Source organism: Pristiophorus japonicus, chromosome 11, assembly GCF_044704955.1.
Source record: "Pristiophorus japonicus isolate sPriJap1 chromosome 11, sPriJap1.hap1, whole genome shotgun sequence".
Classification (NCBI taxonomy): Eukaryota; Metazoa; Chordata; class Chondrichthyes; family Pristiophoridae; genus Pristiophorus; species Pristiophorus japonicus.
The window spans coordinates 132,029,920-132,046,623 of NC_091987.1; the positions used below are offsets into that span (position 1 = coordinate 132,029,920).

The following is a 16,704-nucleotide window of genomic DNA, read 5'->3' on the forward strand; positions in this document are numbered from 1 at the left end:
GTTCTGTAATTTAGTTCCACTCCAGTGGGGAGCTTGTTGACTGTGAGGTGGAGCATGGCAGCGAGGAAGATTGAGAAGAGGGTGTGCATGGGGACACCACCATCTCCAAGTTACCCTCCAAGTCATACACCATCCTGACTTGGAAATATATTGCCGTTCCTTCAACGTCGCTAGGTCAAAATCTAAGGGTCACCACTACCGTCCCAAGGACAATTAGTGATGGGCAATAAATGCAGCTAAGCGACATGCAATAACTTTATGAATAGACAGCAACTCAAATCACTTTTAAACAGTGTTGCTGCATTTAAATAATTACATATATTATTGAATTAATTTCGTCACAAATGTGCACAAGAAATGCTTTAATGACTGCTTAAGGACAAACACCAAACAACATTTTCAATAGTTGAAATCATAAGCGCTTACCAGGGTTATCCTTTCATAAAGGTTGGCATATTAGATGAAGCATGCTATACAGCAACACTTGGTCCTCATTTACTTATTTTTTCAGTAGAACAAAGCTTAGTGACTTATAGATGTGTTCAGTGAGTCTTGGACATGAACCATTTATAGCAAGATGGTGAACAGGCATGATACAGGAATGGGAGGCTTTCAGTATTAAAGATCATCTTGTGTGGCTGGATCAGATGAAATCCTGGACCATACAGAGGCCCTTGGCAGCAGTCACACGTAGTGGCACTAACGCACAAAATAAAAAAATAAAACATTAGAATAAAATGAAATGCAAATGTAATTTGGTCAAAGATGTAAGTTTTGCATTCACTTGTGTATGGCACTGTCATGAAAAATGATGGGCAATTATTCTGCAGTTTTCTCTCTTCCTCTCAATAAATAACATTTTTCAAACACACTTTTTTTATGGAGGCAGCCTTCCTTTATTCACTAGAGTTAAGTACATAATTCTGCAGCCGTGCTGGACATATTACAGTGCATGCCATGTTTTATGTTAAGTGCATTCTTTCCATCAATCTTTTTGTCTTTATTCCTTTCTGCATTTTTGAAAGTCAGCTCGTTGGTAGAGAAACAAAGATGAACCGCATACTGGACTATTTAAATAGAAATTTGACTGCTTTTCTCCACAACTACACACTTCAATTTTCCACCTTTTATAAACTATTGTACAAATACAATTTTAATCAGTTCCAGTAACTGATCCCAAGGATAAAGCCCATGGAATAAAAGGGACAGTGGGAGCATGGATACAAAATTGGCTAAGTGACAGGAAACAGAGAGTAGTGGTGAACGGTTGCCTATCGGACTGGAGGAAGTTATACAGTGGTGTTCCCCAGGAGTCGGTTCTAGGATCACTGCTTTTCTTGATATATATTAATGGCTTGGACTTGGGAGTACAGGGCACACATGTGAAATTTGCAGATGATACAAAACTTGGAAGTATAGTGAACAGTGAGGATGATGGTGATAGACTCCAAGAGGACATAGGGTGAACACGTGGTAGATGAAATTTAACACAGAAGAGTGCGAAGTGATACAAGTGCGAAGTATACAAGTGATGCGAAGAACTAGGAAAGGCAATATAAACTTAAGGGTACAATCCTAACAGGGGTGCGTGAACAGAGAGACCTGGGGGTTTATGTGCACAAATCGTTGAAGGTTGAAAAAGCATACGACATCTTGGGCTTCATAAAATACAACAACTTGTATTTAAATAGCGCATTTAACGTAGTAAAACGTCCCAAGGCACTTCACAGAAGTATTATATGACAAAGACTCTGACACTGAGCCACATAAGCAGAAATCAGGGCAGATGACAAAAAGCTTGGTCAAAGAGGTAGGTTTTAAGGAGGGTCTTAAAGGAGGAAAGAGACAGAGAGGCGGAGAGGTTTAGGCAGGGAATTCCAGAGCTTAGGGTTTAGTCAACAGGAGGTATGGCCATCAATGGTTAAGCAATTGTAATCAGGGATGCTCAAGAAGGCATAATTAGAAGAGCGCTGATATCTCGGGGAGGGAGGGTTGTGGGGCTGGAAGAGATTACAAAGATAGGGAGGAGCGAGGCCATGGCGGGATTTTAAAGCAAGGATGAGAATTTTAAAATTGAGGTATTGCTTAAATGGGAGCCAATGTAAGTCAGCGAGCACAGGGGTGATAGGTGAATGGGATTTGGTGCAAGTTAGAACATGGGCAGCCGAGTTTTGGATGACAAGTTTACGTAGGGTAGAATGTGGGAGGCCTGCCAGGAGTGCGTTAGAATAGTGAAGTCGAGAGGTAAGAAAGACATGGATGAAGGTTTCAGCAGCGGATGAGCTGAGGCAAGGGCGGAGACAGGCGATGTTATGGAAGTGGAAATAGGCGGTCTTAGTTATGCCGCGGATATATGGTCGGAAGCTCATTTCAGGGTCAAATATGACACCAAGGTTGCGAATAGTGTGGTTCAGCCTCAGACAGATGTTAGGGAGAGGGATGGAGTCAGTGGCTAGGGAACAGAGTTTGTGGCGGGGAACAAAAACAATGGCTCCGGTGTCCCCAATATTTAATTGGAGAAAATATTTGCTCATCCAGAACTGGATGTCAGACAAGTAGTCTGACAATTTCGAGACCGTGGAGGGATCAAGATAAGTGTGGTGAGGTAGAGCCGAGTGTCGTCAGCGTACATGTGGAAACTGACACTGTGTTTTTGGATGACGTCACCAAGGGGCGGCATGGGGATGAGAAATAGGAGGGAGCCAAAGATAGATCCTTGGGGGACACTAGAGGTAACAATGCGGGAGCGGGGAGAGAAGCTATTGCAGATGATTTTCTGGTTACGATTAGATAAATAAGAATGGAACCAGGCAAGTGCAGTCCCACCCAGCTGGATGACGGTGGAGTGGTGTTGGAGAAGGACGGAGTGGTCAACCATGTCAAAGGTTGCAGACAGGTCGAGAAGGACGAGGAGAGATAGTTTACAAATAGAGGCTTAGAGTACAAAAGCAAGGAAGTTATGATGGACCTTTGAAAAACACTAGTTTGACCTCAACTGGAGTATTGTGTCCAATTCTGGGCATCACACTTTAAGAAGGATGTGAAGGCCTTAGAGAAGGTGTAGAAAAGATTTACAAGAATGGTTCTTGGGATGAGGGACTTCAGTTACGTGGATAGATTGGAGACACTGGGGTTGTTCTCCTTAGAGCAAAGAAGGTTGAGAGGAGATTTGATTGAGGTGTTCAAAATCATGAGTTGTAGATAAAAACTGTTCCCATTGGCGGAGAAGTCAAGAACCAGAGATTTAAGGTGATTGGCAGAAGAACCAAAAGTGACATGAGAAAAAATCTTTTTACGCAGTGAATGGTTATGGAATGCATTGCCTGAAAGGGTAGTAGAGGCAGATTTAATCATGGCTTTCAAAAGGGAATTGGATAAGTACCTAAAGAATAAAAATTTGCAGGGCTACGGGGGAATGGCAGGGCAGTGGGACGAGCTGAAGTGCTCTTGTAGAGAGCTGGCATGGGCTCGATGGACCGAATGGCCTACTTCTGTGCTGTAACCATTCTATGATTCTATTACAAAAGAGACTCATATAATATTCAGTTCAGTGAGAACAAAATATTATCGCATGCTGCTATTCGTTTTGGTGCTACTTATTATTTTTTGATGAACTTGTTGTTCATCAAGGCAAGGGATGTCTGCATTACAGACTGGAAATGTTCCCATGTTTTATATACAGATTCAGCATCAGCATCAAGCACCCAGGTCAGGAACAGCACAGATAACAGAATAACTTCCACTACACTGTCTCAACAATGGGGGAAAGCTCCATACTTGTGGGACAGATCTACGTATTGTCAACTGTAAAAGATTTACAAACAAGTAGGAATGCTGAAATCTAGGAATGAGCAAAAGCTGACCAATATCTTCAAAAGGCTGAGGCTTCTCCAAAACAGGGACAACTCAAACCTGGGGAAACCTAATGTTATATCACCTGCACAGGGGAAGATATGGTGGGATGGGGCTCAGGTGATACGCCGCCTGGCTAGGAGCAAAGCAAACCATTCTTCCGACATTGCTGCTTTTGCTAAGTGGAAGTCATATCAGCAGGGATGGCCAGTGGTGAATCCCATGGACTACAGTCTCAGGTCACGGCTGGCGCTGCATTGAGGAATCAACCACACAAGCAATTGAGTGCCAGTCAGGCAACACAGACAGACCCTGCTGCACAATACATGGAACTATGGTTGGAGTAAAGGTTCAAGGGTGCCAGGCACACGAGTGGCATGTCACTCGGGCAGGTTTCTACTGTGGACTTCTGAGTTATATTAAGAGTGTTCAAATCTTATACATACAAAACTGTTTAAATACAACCTTAGGGTGATCGGAAACCATAGAGGAGGGATCACAGTCTTTCCAGGCAAGCCAGAGGCTTTGCACGCAAGGGACCTTCCTAAAGGGCAGCAGATATGTCATGTTTTAAGAACTTTCACAATTTGCCAACAAGGGATTTTTGGTTTAAAGTATAATATGCTATCGATATAAAGTCGCTTTCAAGATCCTTATTTCCCAAAGGTTGAACATAGTTTTTGTCATTCGGCAGGAGAAAGACTGAAGCTGCTGGAACAAAGGGTGACTGGGAATGATGATGAGCTTTCCCAAAAGGAAATGGGTTTACCATTAAAATCCCCTTTCTCTTTTCCGCCTCCAGATCATGGAAGCCCTCTCCTTCCCTGATTCAGTGCTCCCAACTTGTACTCTGCTTTGCTCAGGGATCCAACTCTGCTGCACACCCTGGTTCGGGATTTCTGATCAGAAATGCTCACCTATCCCTCCTCAGCTTCAGTTATTGATAAGTATATTATAATTTAATAGATAGGCCGCTATTGTTTGACATCAGGTCACCATCTTTGTTTCCTTCAATGTGCAGTCGAGTTTGAGCCATGTCAGGAGAAGCATTAGGCATACCTGTTAGCTTAAATCCTTGTTAAATATAGTGAAACACTGACCATGGAAAACTTGTAAAGTAAGCATTAATCACATTTTAAGAAAGGACTGACTTCTCAAAAAACTTGTAAAGTAAGCATTAATCACATTTTAAGAAAGGACTGACTTCTCAAAAAGTGAGATTGTGTTTCAATGCTTTTTGTGTGCATTTTTAATATACCAATTATTCATGGTTTTAACCTAACCACAATAGATGGCGGGGGTTGGGGGGGTGGGCTGAGGGGAAGGGGGTGGAGGACAAGACGTGATTCTGTGGGTAGGACTGCCTATGTAATTTTGAGAAAGACTAGAACCAGGTCGGAATTGGGTGGCTACTCCCCTTCCCAGATTTGAAAGATCCTCAGGGAAAGCCATTCAAAGAAACTTAACTGATCGGGTTGTCTGGTTATCTCTTTCATGAACTGGGTGAAAACTGCTGGATTATTTGGTTTGACTTCAATAACTTGCTGCTGTAAATTACTACAGATATCAGTGAATAAACCTATTTGGTAGTTTAGTCGGTATGAAAACGTCTGGTGTGACTGATAGTAATCATTTTCTGAAATGATATGGACATGGAGTACCAATCCTGCATGTTATCATGGGCAACTTTAATCTACATATTGATTGAGCGAACCAAACTGGTAGCAATGCAGTGGAAGAGGATTTCCTGGAGTGTATTAGGGATGGTTTTCTAGACCAATATGTCGCGGAACCAACTAGAGGGCTGGCCATCCTAGATTGGGTGATGTGTAATGAGAAAGGACTAATTAGCAATCTTGTTGTGCGAGGCCCCTTGGGAAAGAGTGACCCTAATATGGTAGAATTCTTTATTAAGATGGAGAGTGACACAGTTAATTCGGAAAGGTAACTTTGATGGTATGCGACGTGAATTGGCTAGAATAGACTGGCGAATGATACTGAAAGGGTTGACGGTGGATAGGCAATGGCAAACATTTAAAGATCACATGGATGAACTTCAACAATTGTACATCCCTGTCTGGAGTAAAAATAAAACGGGGAAGGTGACTCAACCGTGGCTAACAAGGGAAATTAAGGATAGTGTTAAATCCAAGGAAGATGCATATAAATTGGCCAGAAAAAGCAGCAAACTTGAGGACTGGGAGAATTTTATAATTCAGCAGAGGAAGACAAAGGGTTTAATTAGGAGGGGGAAAATAGAATATCAGAGGAAGCTTTCTGGGAACACAAAAACTGACTGCAAAAGCTTCTATAGATATGTGAAGAGAATAAGATTAGTGAAGACAAATGTAGGTCCCTTGCAGTCAGATTTAGGTGAATTTATAATGGGGAACAAAGAAATGGCGGACCAGTTGAACAAATACTTTGGTTCTGTCTTCACGAAGGAAGACACAAATAACTTTCTGGAAATATTAGGGGATCGAGGGTCCAGTGGGAAGGAGGAACTGAAGGATATCCTTATTAGGCGGGAAATTGTGTTCGGGAAATTGATGGGATTGAAGGCCGATAAATCCCCAAGGCCTGATAGTCTGAATCCCAGAGTACTTAAGGAAGTGGCCCTAGAAATAGTGGATGCATTGGTGATCATTTTCCAACAGTCTATCGACTCTGGATCAGTTCCTATGGACTGGAGGGTAGCTAATGTAACACCACTTTTTAAGAAAGGTGGGAGAGAGAAAACAGGTAATTATAGACCGATTAGCCTGACATCAGTAGTGGGGAAAATGTTGGAATCAATTATTAAAGATGAAATAGCAGCGCATTTGGAAAGCACTGACGGGATCGGTCCAAGTCAGCATGGATTTATGAAAGGGAAATCATGCTTGACAAATCTTCTAGAATTCTTTGAGGATGCAACTAGTAGAGTGGACAAGGGAGAATCAGTGGATGTGGTGTTCTTGGACTTTCAAAAGGCTTTTGACAAGGTCCTACACAAGAGATTGGTGTGCAAAATTAAGACACAAGGTACTGGGGGTAATGTACTGACGTGGATAGAGAGCTGGTTGGCAGACAGGAAACAGAGAGTCGGGATAAACGGGTCCTTTTCAGAATGGCAGGCAGTGACTAGTGGGGTGCCGCAGGGCTCAGTGCTGGGACCCCAGCTATTTAGAATATACATTAATGATTTGGATGAAGGAATTGAGTGTAATATCTCCAAGTTGCAGACGACACTAAGCTAGGTGGCAGTGTGTGCTGTGAGGAGGACGCGAAGAGGCTGCAGGGTGACTTGGACAGGTTAGGCGAGTGGACAAACGCATGGCAGATGCAGTATAATGTGGATAAATGTGAGGTTATCCACTTTGGTGGCAAAAACACGAAGGCAGAATATTATCTGAATGGCGGCAGATTAGGAAAAGGGGAGGTGCAACGAGACCTGGGTGGCATGGTACATCAGTCATTGAAAGTTGGCATGCAGGTACAGCAGGCGGTGAAGAGGGCAAATGGTATGTTGGCCTTCGTAGCTAGGGGATTTGAGTATAGGAGCAGGGAGGTCTTACTGCAGTTGTACAGGGCTTTAGTGAGGCCTCACTTGGAATATTGTGTTCAGTTTTGGTCTCCTAATCTGAGGAAGGACGTTCTTGCTATTGAGGGAGTGCAGCAAAGGTTCACCAAACTGATTCCCGGGATGGCAGGACTGACATATGAGGAGAGACTGGATTGACTGGGCCTGTATTCACTGGAGTTTAGAAGGATGAAAGGGGATCTCATAGAAACATATAAAATTCTGACGGGATTGGACAGGTTAGATGCAGGAAGAATGTTCCCGATGTTGGGAAAGTCCAGAACCAGGGGACATAGTCTAACGATAAGGGGTAAGGACAGCAATAAGAAGAAACTTCTTCACTCAGAGAATTGTTAACTTGTGGAATTCTCTACCGCAAACAGTTGTTGATGCCAGTTCATTACATCCTCAGTTACATCCTCAAAAAATTCCAGAAGATTTGTCAAGCATGATTTCCCTTTCATAAATCCGATTTGACTTGGACCGATCCTGTCACTGCTTTCCAAATGCGCTGTTATTTCATCTTTAATAATTGATTCCAACATTTTCCCCACTACTGATGTCAGGCTAACTGGTCTAAATTTTCTCTCCCTCCTTTTTTAAAAAGTGGTTTTACATTAGCTACCCTCCAATCCATCGGAACTGATCCAGAGTCAATAGACTGTTGGAAAATGATCATCAATGCATCCACTATTTCTAGGGCCACTTCCTTAAGTACTCTAGGATGCAGACTATCAGGCCCCGGGGATTTATTGGCCTTCAATCCCATCAATTTCCCTAACACAATTTCCCGCCTAATAAGGATATCCTTCAGTTCCTCCTTCTCACTAGACCCTCGGTCCCCTAGTACTTCCGGAAGGTTATTTGTGTCTTCCTTCGTGAAGACAGAACCAAAGCATTTGTTCAACTGGTCCGCCATTTATTTGTTCCCCATTATAAATTCACCTGAATCCGACTGAAAGGGACCTATGTTTGTCTTCACTAATCTTTTTCTCTTCACATATCTATAGAAGCTTTTGCAGTCAGTTTTTATGTTCCTGGCAAGCTTCCTCTCATATTCTATTTTTCCCCTCATAATTAAACCCTTTGTCCTCCTCTGCTGAATTCTAAATTTCTCCCAGTCCTCAGGTTTGCTGCTTTTTCTGGCCAATTTATATGCCTCTTCCTTGGATTTAACACTATCCTTAATTTTCCTTGTTAGCCACGGTTGAGCCACCTTCCCCGTTTTATTTTTACTCCAGATAGGGATGTACAATTGTTGGAGTTCATCCATGCGATCTTTAAATGTTTGCCATTGCCTATCCACCGTCAACCCTTTAAGTATCATTCGCCAGTCTTTTCTAATCAATTCACGTCTCATACCATCAAAGTTACTTTTCCTTAAGTTTGGGACCCTAGTCTCTGAATTAACTGTGTCACTCTCCATCTTAATAAAGAATTCTACCATATTATGGTCACTCTTCCCCAAGGGGCCTCGCACAACAAGATTGATAATTAGTCCTTTCTCTTACACATCACCCGGTCTAGGATGGCCAGCCCTCTAGTTGGTTCCTCGACATATTTGTCCAGAAAACCATCCCTAATACACTCCAGGAAATTTGATTAAGGGAGTGCAGTAGATGTATATTTGAACTTTCGGAAGACATTTGACAAAGTGCCACACAGGAGGCTTATTAAGAAGATGGAAGCTCATGGAATTAAGGGGAAAGTGGCGGAATGGATATAAAATTGGCTCAGTTACAGGAAGCAAAGGGTGGTAGAGGAGGGATGTTTTTCAGACTGGGCAGTGGTTTGCAGTGGTATTTCCCAAGGGTCAGTTTTCGAAAAAATAGAAAATAGGAGCAGTAGTAGGCCATTCGGCCCTTTGAGCCTGTACCGCCATTCAATATCATGGCTGATCCTCTATCTCAACACCATATTCCCGCTTTCTCCCCATACCCCTTGATGCCTTTTGTATCTATCTCCTTCTTAAATATATTCAGTGACTTGGCCTCCATAATCTTCTGTGGTACGGAATTCCACAGGTTCACCACCATCTGAATGAAGACATTTCTCCTCATCTCAGTTCTAAATTTCCTACCCCGTATCCTGAGACTGTGACCCCTTGTTCACGACTTCCCAGCCAGGGGAAACATCCTCCCCGCATCCAGTATATCCAACCCCATCAGAATTTTATATGTTTCAATGAGATCTCCTCTTATTCTTCTAAACTCTGGTGAATACAAGCCTAGTCGACCCAATCTCTCCTCATAAGACAGTCCTACCATCCCAGGAATCAGTCTGGTGAACCTTCACTGCACTCCCTCTATGGCAAGTAAAACCTTTCTTAGATAAGGAGACCAAAACTGCACACAGTACTCCAGATGTGGTCTCACCAAGGCCCTGTATAACTGTAGTAAGACATCCTTGCTCCTGTACTCAAATCCTCTTGCAATGAAGGCCAACATACCATTTGCCTTCCTAACTGCTTGCTGCACCTGCATGTTTGCTTTCAATAACTGGTGTACAAGGACACCCAGATACCTTTGTACATTGACATTTCCCAAGCTATCACCATGTAAATAATAGTTTGGGGCTGATTTTCATCAAGGCTTCCGTCTGCCCAAGTGCCCACCAAAGTGCCACCAATGCCACCGAAGTACCGGACGGCACTTTGGACGGGATATTCATGGCCGAAGTCCCTCAAAGGTCAGCCGGCGGCAAATGAACAATGTACGCCGCCAATCTGGGTGGCAGTGGGCGGGAGGTCTCATTCTCGGCGGCAGAGGCGCTTGCTGCCCAAGTGCTGCCGAGGATGGAGTCAGGCCCACGGACGGTCGAAGATCTGGAAAAAAAACAACAGCAAAAAATTAAAAAAGTATACGAAGACCTTCAGGGGACCCCATCCAGGTAAGTCGCTGTTGAAAAAAAGTATTAAAATGTTCACTTACCTTTTTTCAGATTCTTCATACTTACTGTCGGTGACCGACCAGCCTCCAGCCAGTGGTCCATCCCCGTTGTGCCGCCAAGTCCCGCTGACTCCCGCCCACAAGAATCTGGGAGCTCAGCGGAATGAGAGCTCAGTTGCACCACTTGGCCATTCGCTGACGTCAGCGGGCGGTTCCCGGCGGCTCTCCCCTCCTGCCCACTCCAGGCCACCCCGAAAGTGGTACTGGGCGGTTCTTCAGGAGGAATGTATAAGACTATGAGAGGCTTGACAAGGTGGATGCAGAGAGGATGTTTCCACTGATGGGGGAGACTAGAACTAGAGGGCATGATCTTAGAATAAGGGGCTTCCCATTTAAAACAGAGTTGAGGAGAAATTTCTTCTCTTTGAGGGTTGTAAATCTGTGGAATTCGCTGCCTCAGAGAGCTGTGGAAGCTGGGACATTGAATAAATTTAAGACAGAAATAGACACTTTCTTAAACGATAAGGGGATAAGGGGTGATGGGGAGCAAGCGGAGAAGTGGAGCTGAGTCCATGATCAGATCAGCCATGATCTTATTGAATGGCAGAGCAGGCTCGAAGGGCCGTATGGCCTACTCCTGTTCCTATTTCTTATGTTCTTATTAAAGTCACCTACGATTACCGTAGTACTCTTGTTACATGCATCTCTAATTTCCTGTTTGATGGGTCCATTGCACTTTTCAATTTTTATAAATGACCTAGACTCAGGTGTATGGATTGGCATTATAAAGTTTGCAGATGACACAAAACTTGGCAAAGTAGTAGATAGTGATGAGAATAGTTATAGGCTTCAGGATGACAGAGACAGGATAGTGAAATGGGCAGAAGCATGACAGATGGAGTTCGATGTGGAGAAGTGTGAAGTGATGCAGTTTGGGAGGAATATGAAAAGACTATAAATGACATGATTTTAAAAAGTGTAGATGAGCTGAGAGACCTTGTTGTCCAGATACACAAATCCTTAAAGGTGGCAGGGCAAGTTGATAAGGTGATTAAAAAAGCGTATGGGTTACTTGGGTTTATAAATAGAGGAATTGAACATAAAAACAAAGAGATCATGCTAGAACTTTATAAAACACTGGTTAGGCCCCAGCTGGGGTATTGTGGACAGTTCTGGGCACCACACTTCAGGAAAGGTGTAATGGCATTAGAAAGGGTACAAAGGAGGTTTACCAGGATGTTACCTGGGATGAGGGACTTCAGTTATGAGGAGAGGGTGGAAAAATTAGGACTGTTCCTTGGAACAGAGAAGGTTAAGAGGTGATCTAACAGTGGTTTTCAAGATAATGAGAGGTTTTGATAGAGCAAATAGGAGAAAAATATTCCCGCTGGCGAGTGGGTCAATAAATTAGAGGTCATAGGGCTGAATTTTCGGCTTCGCCGATTTTGCGGCGAAAACGGAGGCGGTGCGGGAAATTTACCGCCCAATTAACATTAGCGATTAATTGCTTAACTTTCGTCATTTGGGCTCTGCGCAAAGGGAGGTGTTGAACTATTTCCGTGGCACAAAAATAGGATCCTTGCCAACTTTAGTGCAGGGCCGGGAGCGCTCCAAAAGAGGCCTCGGGAGGGGGAAAAAAAATTCAAGAAAACATTCAAAAAAATTGCCAACATCCTTAGCTCACAAATCGCTGCAAAAAGTTAAAAATATATATAAACTTTAACTTACCTTTTTTGCTGTTTTTCCAACTAACCGCCGCCGGCGGGGCTGCACCGCTGTTTTCCCTGGCGGTCATCACGGCGTACGGGTTGGGTGAGACTCGAAACTCACAGCGGTGTCGCAATGCGAGCCGTTGCACACCTAGCGCAGATCTCCCTGGCGGTGCTTCTAAGCGCTACCGCAAAAAACGACCCGAGGATTGCGACCGGGCAAAAAGCAGCTGACCGCCCGTTTTTCGCCGCGGAGGGTCAAAATGCAGCGAAAACCCGGTCGCAAACGACCCAAAAATTCAGCTCAAAACAATTGGAAAAAATGTAGAGGGGAGATGAGGAATTTTTTCGCTCAGAGAATTGTCGGGATCCGGCACGCTCTACCGGAAGAGGTGGTGGAAGTTGATTCCATAAATAATTTTTAAAAGGAGTTGGACAGGTACTTGAGGATGAGGAACTTACAGGGTTACGGACAAAAAGCGGGGATGTGGGACTAAGCATGACTGCTTTTTCAAAGAGCTAGCATAGGCACGATGGGCCAAAATGGCCTCCTTCTGTGCTGCAAATTTCTATGATTCTATGATCCTATGAACTGTGGAGTGCAAAAGAAACTAAGCCCATTATCTCAGTATAGTGTAAAGTGAGCTACTTACTTGTTCAGTATATTTTGCACCTCCTTAGGAATATTTGTGTAGTGTTGACTTAAGTGGTTCTTGGAGAAAGTAATAGCAGCTAGATCAGTCAGTTGTTGTGGTTGGTTCAACGAGTATTCTTTCCAAAATAAAGGATGCATGTAATTATTTTCCACGAGTAAATTCTTTAGCTGGAGTTGGAGGAGGTCACATGGCAATGACATCAGCTCATTTCCTTCAACGTTTAAAAACTGAAGTGCACTGGATAACAGAAGTTTCATCAAGAATATGAAAGTCATAATTAATAAAATTAATATAGCATATGGAACCAATAACAGATGTATAATTCCATTGCATTCAAAGAAATAACCTTAAGTGTAATTAACTTATAAAAACACATGAAAAATGAATCAGTCATATGTTGAAAATACGTGATCACATTCTACACAGTGACATTTGATTGCTTAAATGCTGATTTTATTTTAAAGTCATTGGGCTAGAATTTCCCCAAAGCTCGCCAGCGCCCGATTGCCACCCAAAAAACCGCTAAGGCTGAGAAGATTATCAACGGTGAAAACGTCCTGAAAATTTTTTTTATATCCGCCCAGCGAAAAATATGGGCCTTGCACCCCAATCTGGGCGAAAAAGTGCACTTTAGGTTAGATTGGGCAGTGCCTAAAGAAAATGGGCGCTAAATTAAAACATCTATAAAAAATTTACCCCGAGGCTGCGGGCTGGGCCTAACACAAGAAAAAGAATAAAAATAATTTTTCCAAAATCTAACTAAAAAATCAAAAAAACATTCCCAAGACACTTTTAAATTAAATCACCCCAACAGATTTTGAAAATAGTAAAAAAACAATCACTTACCTTTTTTTGCAGACCTACTTACCTACCGCCCAGCTCCGCTGATCCTCATGGGTGTTTTTTTTTCATACTTACCTATGGGTCCGCATCAGCCAAAAATCGTGCCAGGGCAATCTGTGGACGGTGCACGCCTGCAGTCCGCTCCCCAGTGGGACTTCAAAACTGCTGGCGTACATCAGGTAGGAAATTACCGCTTACCTCATTACTGCCCACAATGGCCAATACTGCACAGAAACCAGGCGGTAAGCCATAGGAATTCCAGCCCAATATATCTTTACCATGCAGTAAATCCACAGAAAAAAAAGCTTCACATCACCATTATATCCTAGAAATTACATAGAATTTTCAGCACTGAACCAGATGATTCGGATTAATTGGTCTATAGGTTCATACTCCAACATGAGCTTCCTTCCACCCCTTTTCATCTCACCCATTCAACATATCCTCCTATTCTTTTCTCCCTTATGTACTTATCTAGCTGCCCCTTAAATGCATCTATGCTGTTTGCCTCAAATACTCTATGCGAGGCAGTCTAAGATGGGTTTGGAGTGCATGTACATAAATACACGTAGAATGGTAAATAAGGTTGGTAAGCTGCAGGTACAAGTCATCACATGGGACTATGATATAGTGGCAAAAACAGAGATCTGGCTGAAAGATGGTGGGGGCTGGGAACTTAATACTTTCCTGGCTAAAAAGTATTCATAGAAACATAGAAAATAGGTGCAGGAATAGGCCATTCGGCCCTTCGAGCCTGCACCGCCATTCAATGAGTTCATGGCTGAACATGCAACTTCAGGACCCCATTCCTGCTTTCTCGCCATACCCCTTGATTCCCCCTAGTAGTAAGGACTACATCTAACTGAATATATTTAGTGAATTGGCCTCAACAACTTTCTGTGGTAGAGAATTCCACAGATTCACCACTCTCTGGGTGAAGAAGTTTCTCCTCATCTCGGTCCTAAATGGTTTACCCCTTATCCTTAGACTGTGACCCCTGGTTCTGGACTTTGGGAACATTCTTCCTGCATCTAACCTGTCTAAACCCATCAGAATTTTAAACGTTTCTATGAGATCCCCTCTCATTCTTCTGAACTCCAGTGAATACAAGCCCAGTTGATCGAGACTTTCTTGATATGTCAGTCCCGCCATCCCGGGAATCAGTCTGGTGAACCTTCGCTGCACTCCCTCAATAGCAAGAATGTCCTTCCTCAAGTTAGGAGACCAAAACTGTACACAATACTCCAGGTGTGGCCTCACCAAGGCCCTGTACAACTGTAGTAACACCTCCCTGCCCCTGTACTCAAATCCCCTCGCTATGAAGGCCAACATGCCATTTGCTTTCTTAACCGCCTGCTGTACCTGCATGCCAACCTTCAATGACTGATGTACCATGACACCCAGGTCTCGTTGCACCTTCCCTTTTCCTAATCTGTCACCATTCAGATAATAGTCTGTCTCTCTGTTTTTACCACCAAAGTGGATAATCTCACATTTATCCACATTATACTTCATCTGCCATGCATTTGCCCACTCACCTAACCTATCCAAGTCACTCTGCAGCCTCAGAGCATCCTCCTCGCAGCTCACACTGCCACCCAACTTAGTGTCATCCGCAAATTTGGAGATACTACATTTAATCCCCTCGTCTAAATCATTAATGTACAATGTAAACAGCTGGGGCCCCAGCACAGAACCTTGCGGTACCCCACTAGTCACTGCCTGCCATTCTGAAAAGTACCCATTTACTCCTACTCTTTGCTTCCTGTCTGACAACCAGTTCTCAATCCACGTCAGCACACGACCCCCAATCCCATGTGCTCTAACTTTGCACATTAATCTCTTGTGTGGGACCTTGTCGAAAGCCTTCTGAAAGTCCAAATACACCACATCAACTGGTTCTCCCTCCACTCTACTGGAAACATCCTCAAAAAATTCCGGAAAATTTGTCAAGCATGATTTCCCTTTCACAAATCCATGCTGATTTGGACCTATGATGTCACCTCTTTCCAAATGCGCTGCTATGACATCCTTAATAATTGATTCCATCATTTTACCCACTACAAATGTCAGGCTGACCGGTCTATAATTCCCTGTTTTCTCTCTCCCTCCTTTTTTAAAAAGTGGGGTTACATTGGCTACCCTCCACTCCATAGGAACTGATCCAGAGTCTATGGAATGTTGGAAAATGACTGTCAATGCATCAGCTATTTCCAAGGCCACCTCCTTAAGTACTCTGGGATGCAGTCCATCAGGCCCTGGGGATTTATCGGCCTTCAATCCCATCAATTTCCCCAGCACAATTTCCGATTAATAAGGATTTCCCTCAGTTCCTCTTTCTTACTAGACCCTCTGACCCCTTTTATACCCGGAAGGTTGTTTGTGTCCTCCTTAGTGAATACCGAACCAAAGACTTGTTCAATTGGTCTGCCATTTCTTTGTTCCCCGTTATGATTTCCCCTGATTTTGACTGCAGGGGACCTACATTTGTCTTTACTAACCTTTTTCTCTTTACATATCTATCGAAGCTTTTGCAGTCCGTCTTAATGTTCCCTGCAAGCTTCCTCTTGTACTCTATTTTCCCTGCCCTAATCAAACCCTTTGTCCTCCTCTGCTGAGTTCTAAATTTCTCCCAGTCCCCGGGTTCGCTGCTATTTCTGGCCAATGTGTATGCCACTTCCTTGGCTTTAATACTATCCCTGATTTCCCTTGATAGCCACGGTTGAGCCATCTTCCCTTTTTTATTTTTACGCCAGACAGAGATGTACAATTGTTGTAGTTCATTCATGCGGTCATTCAAGATAGATAAGGAAGGAAATAAAAGAGGGGGGTGGCAATATTGATCGAAGAAAGTATTATATCACTGGAGCAGAATGATGTCGTTGAGGGGGTCAAAGACAGAGGGCTAGAATTTGCAGTGGCTCACCGCCCAGTTTCTCGGCGGTGTAGGCCGTTTTGGGCGATAACCAGGTCAGCGAGAAATTGCCCAGCTGAGTTACACCGGCGGTTTCGAAGTCCCGCTGGGGAGCGGACCGCCGGTGTGCACCGTCCACAGATCGCCCTGGCATGATATTTGGCTCAGCAGTGACCCGTAGGTAAGTATAAAAAAAAACACCCACGAGATTCAGCGGAGTTGGGCGGTAGATGATTAGCTCTGCAAGAAAAAGGGAAGTAATTGGTTTTTTACTACCTAT

General features: G+C 43.5%; 1 protein-coding gene across 6 annotated transcripts in view; it reads right to left on the bottom strand.

The window, feature by feature from the left end:
- Positions 1–372: 372 nt before the first annotated feature.
- LOC139276301 (leucine-rich repeat-containing protein 63) overlaps positions 373–16,704 on the bottom strand; it is a 357,062-nt gene continuing 340,730 nt past the window's right edge. For all 6 annotated transcript variants that reach the window (XM_070894090.1, XM_070894091.1, XM_070894088.1 and 3 more), the window contains 2 exons: positions 12,665–12,904; positions 373–699 (listed from right to left, as the gene is read on the bottom strand). In XM_070894090.1, coding sequence (XP_070750191.1) covers positions 543–699; positions 12,665–12,904 — 397 coding nt within the window. In that variant the 3' untranslated portion in view covers positions 373–542. The remainder of the gene's footprint in view (positions 700–12,664; positions 12,905–16,704) is intronic.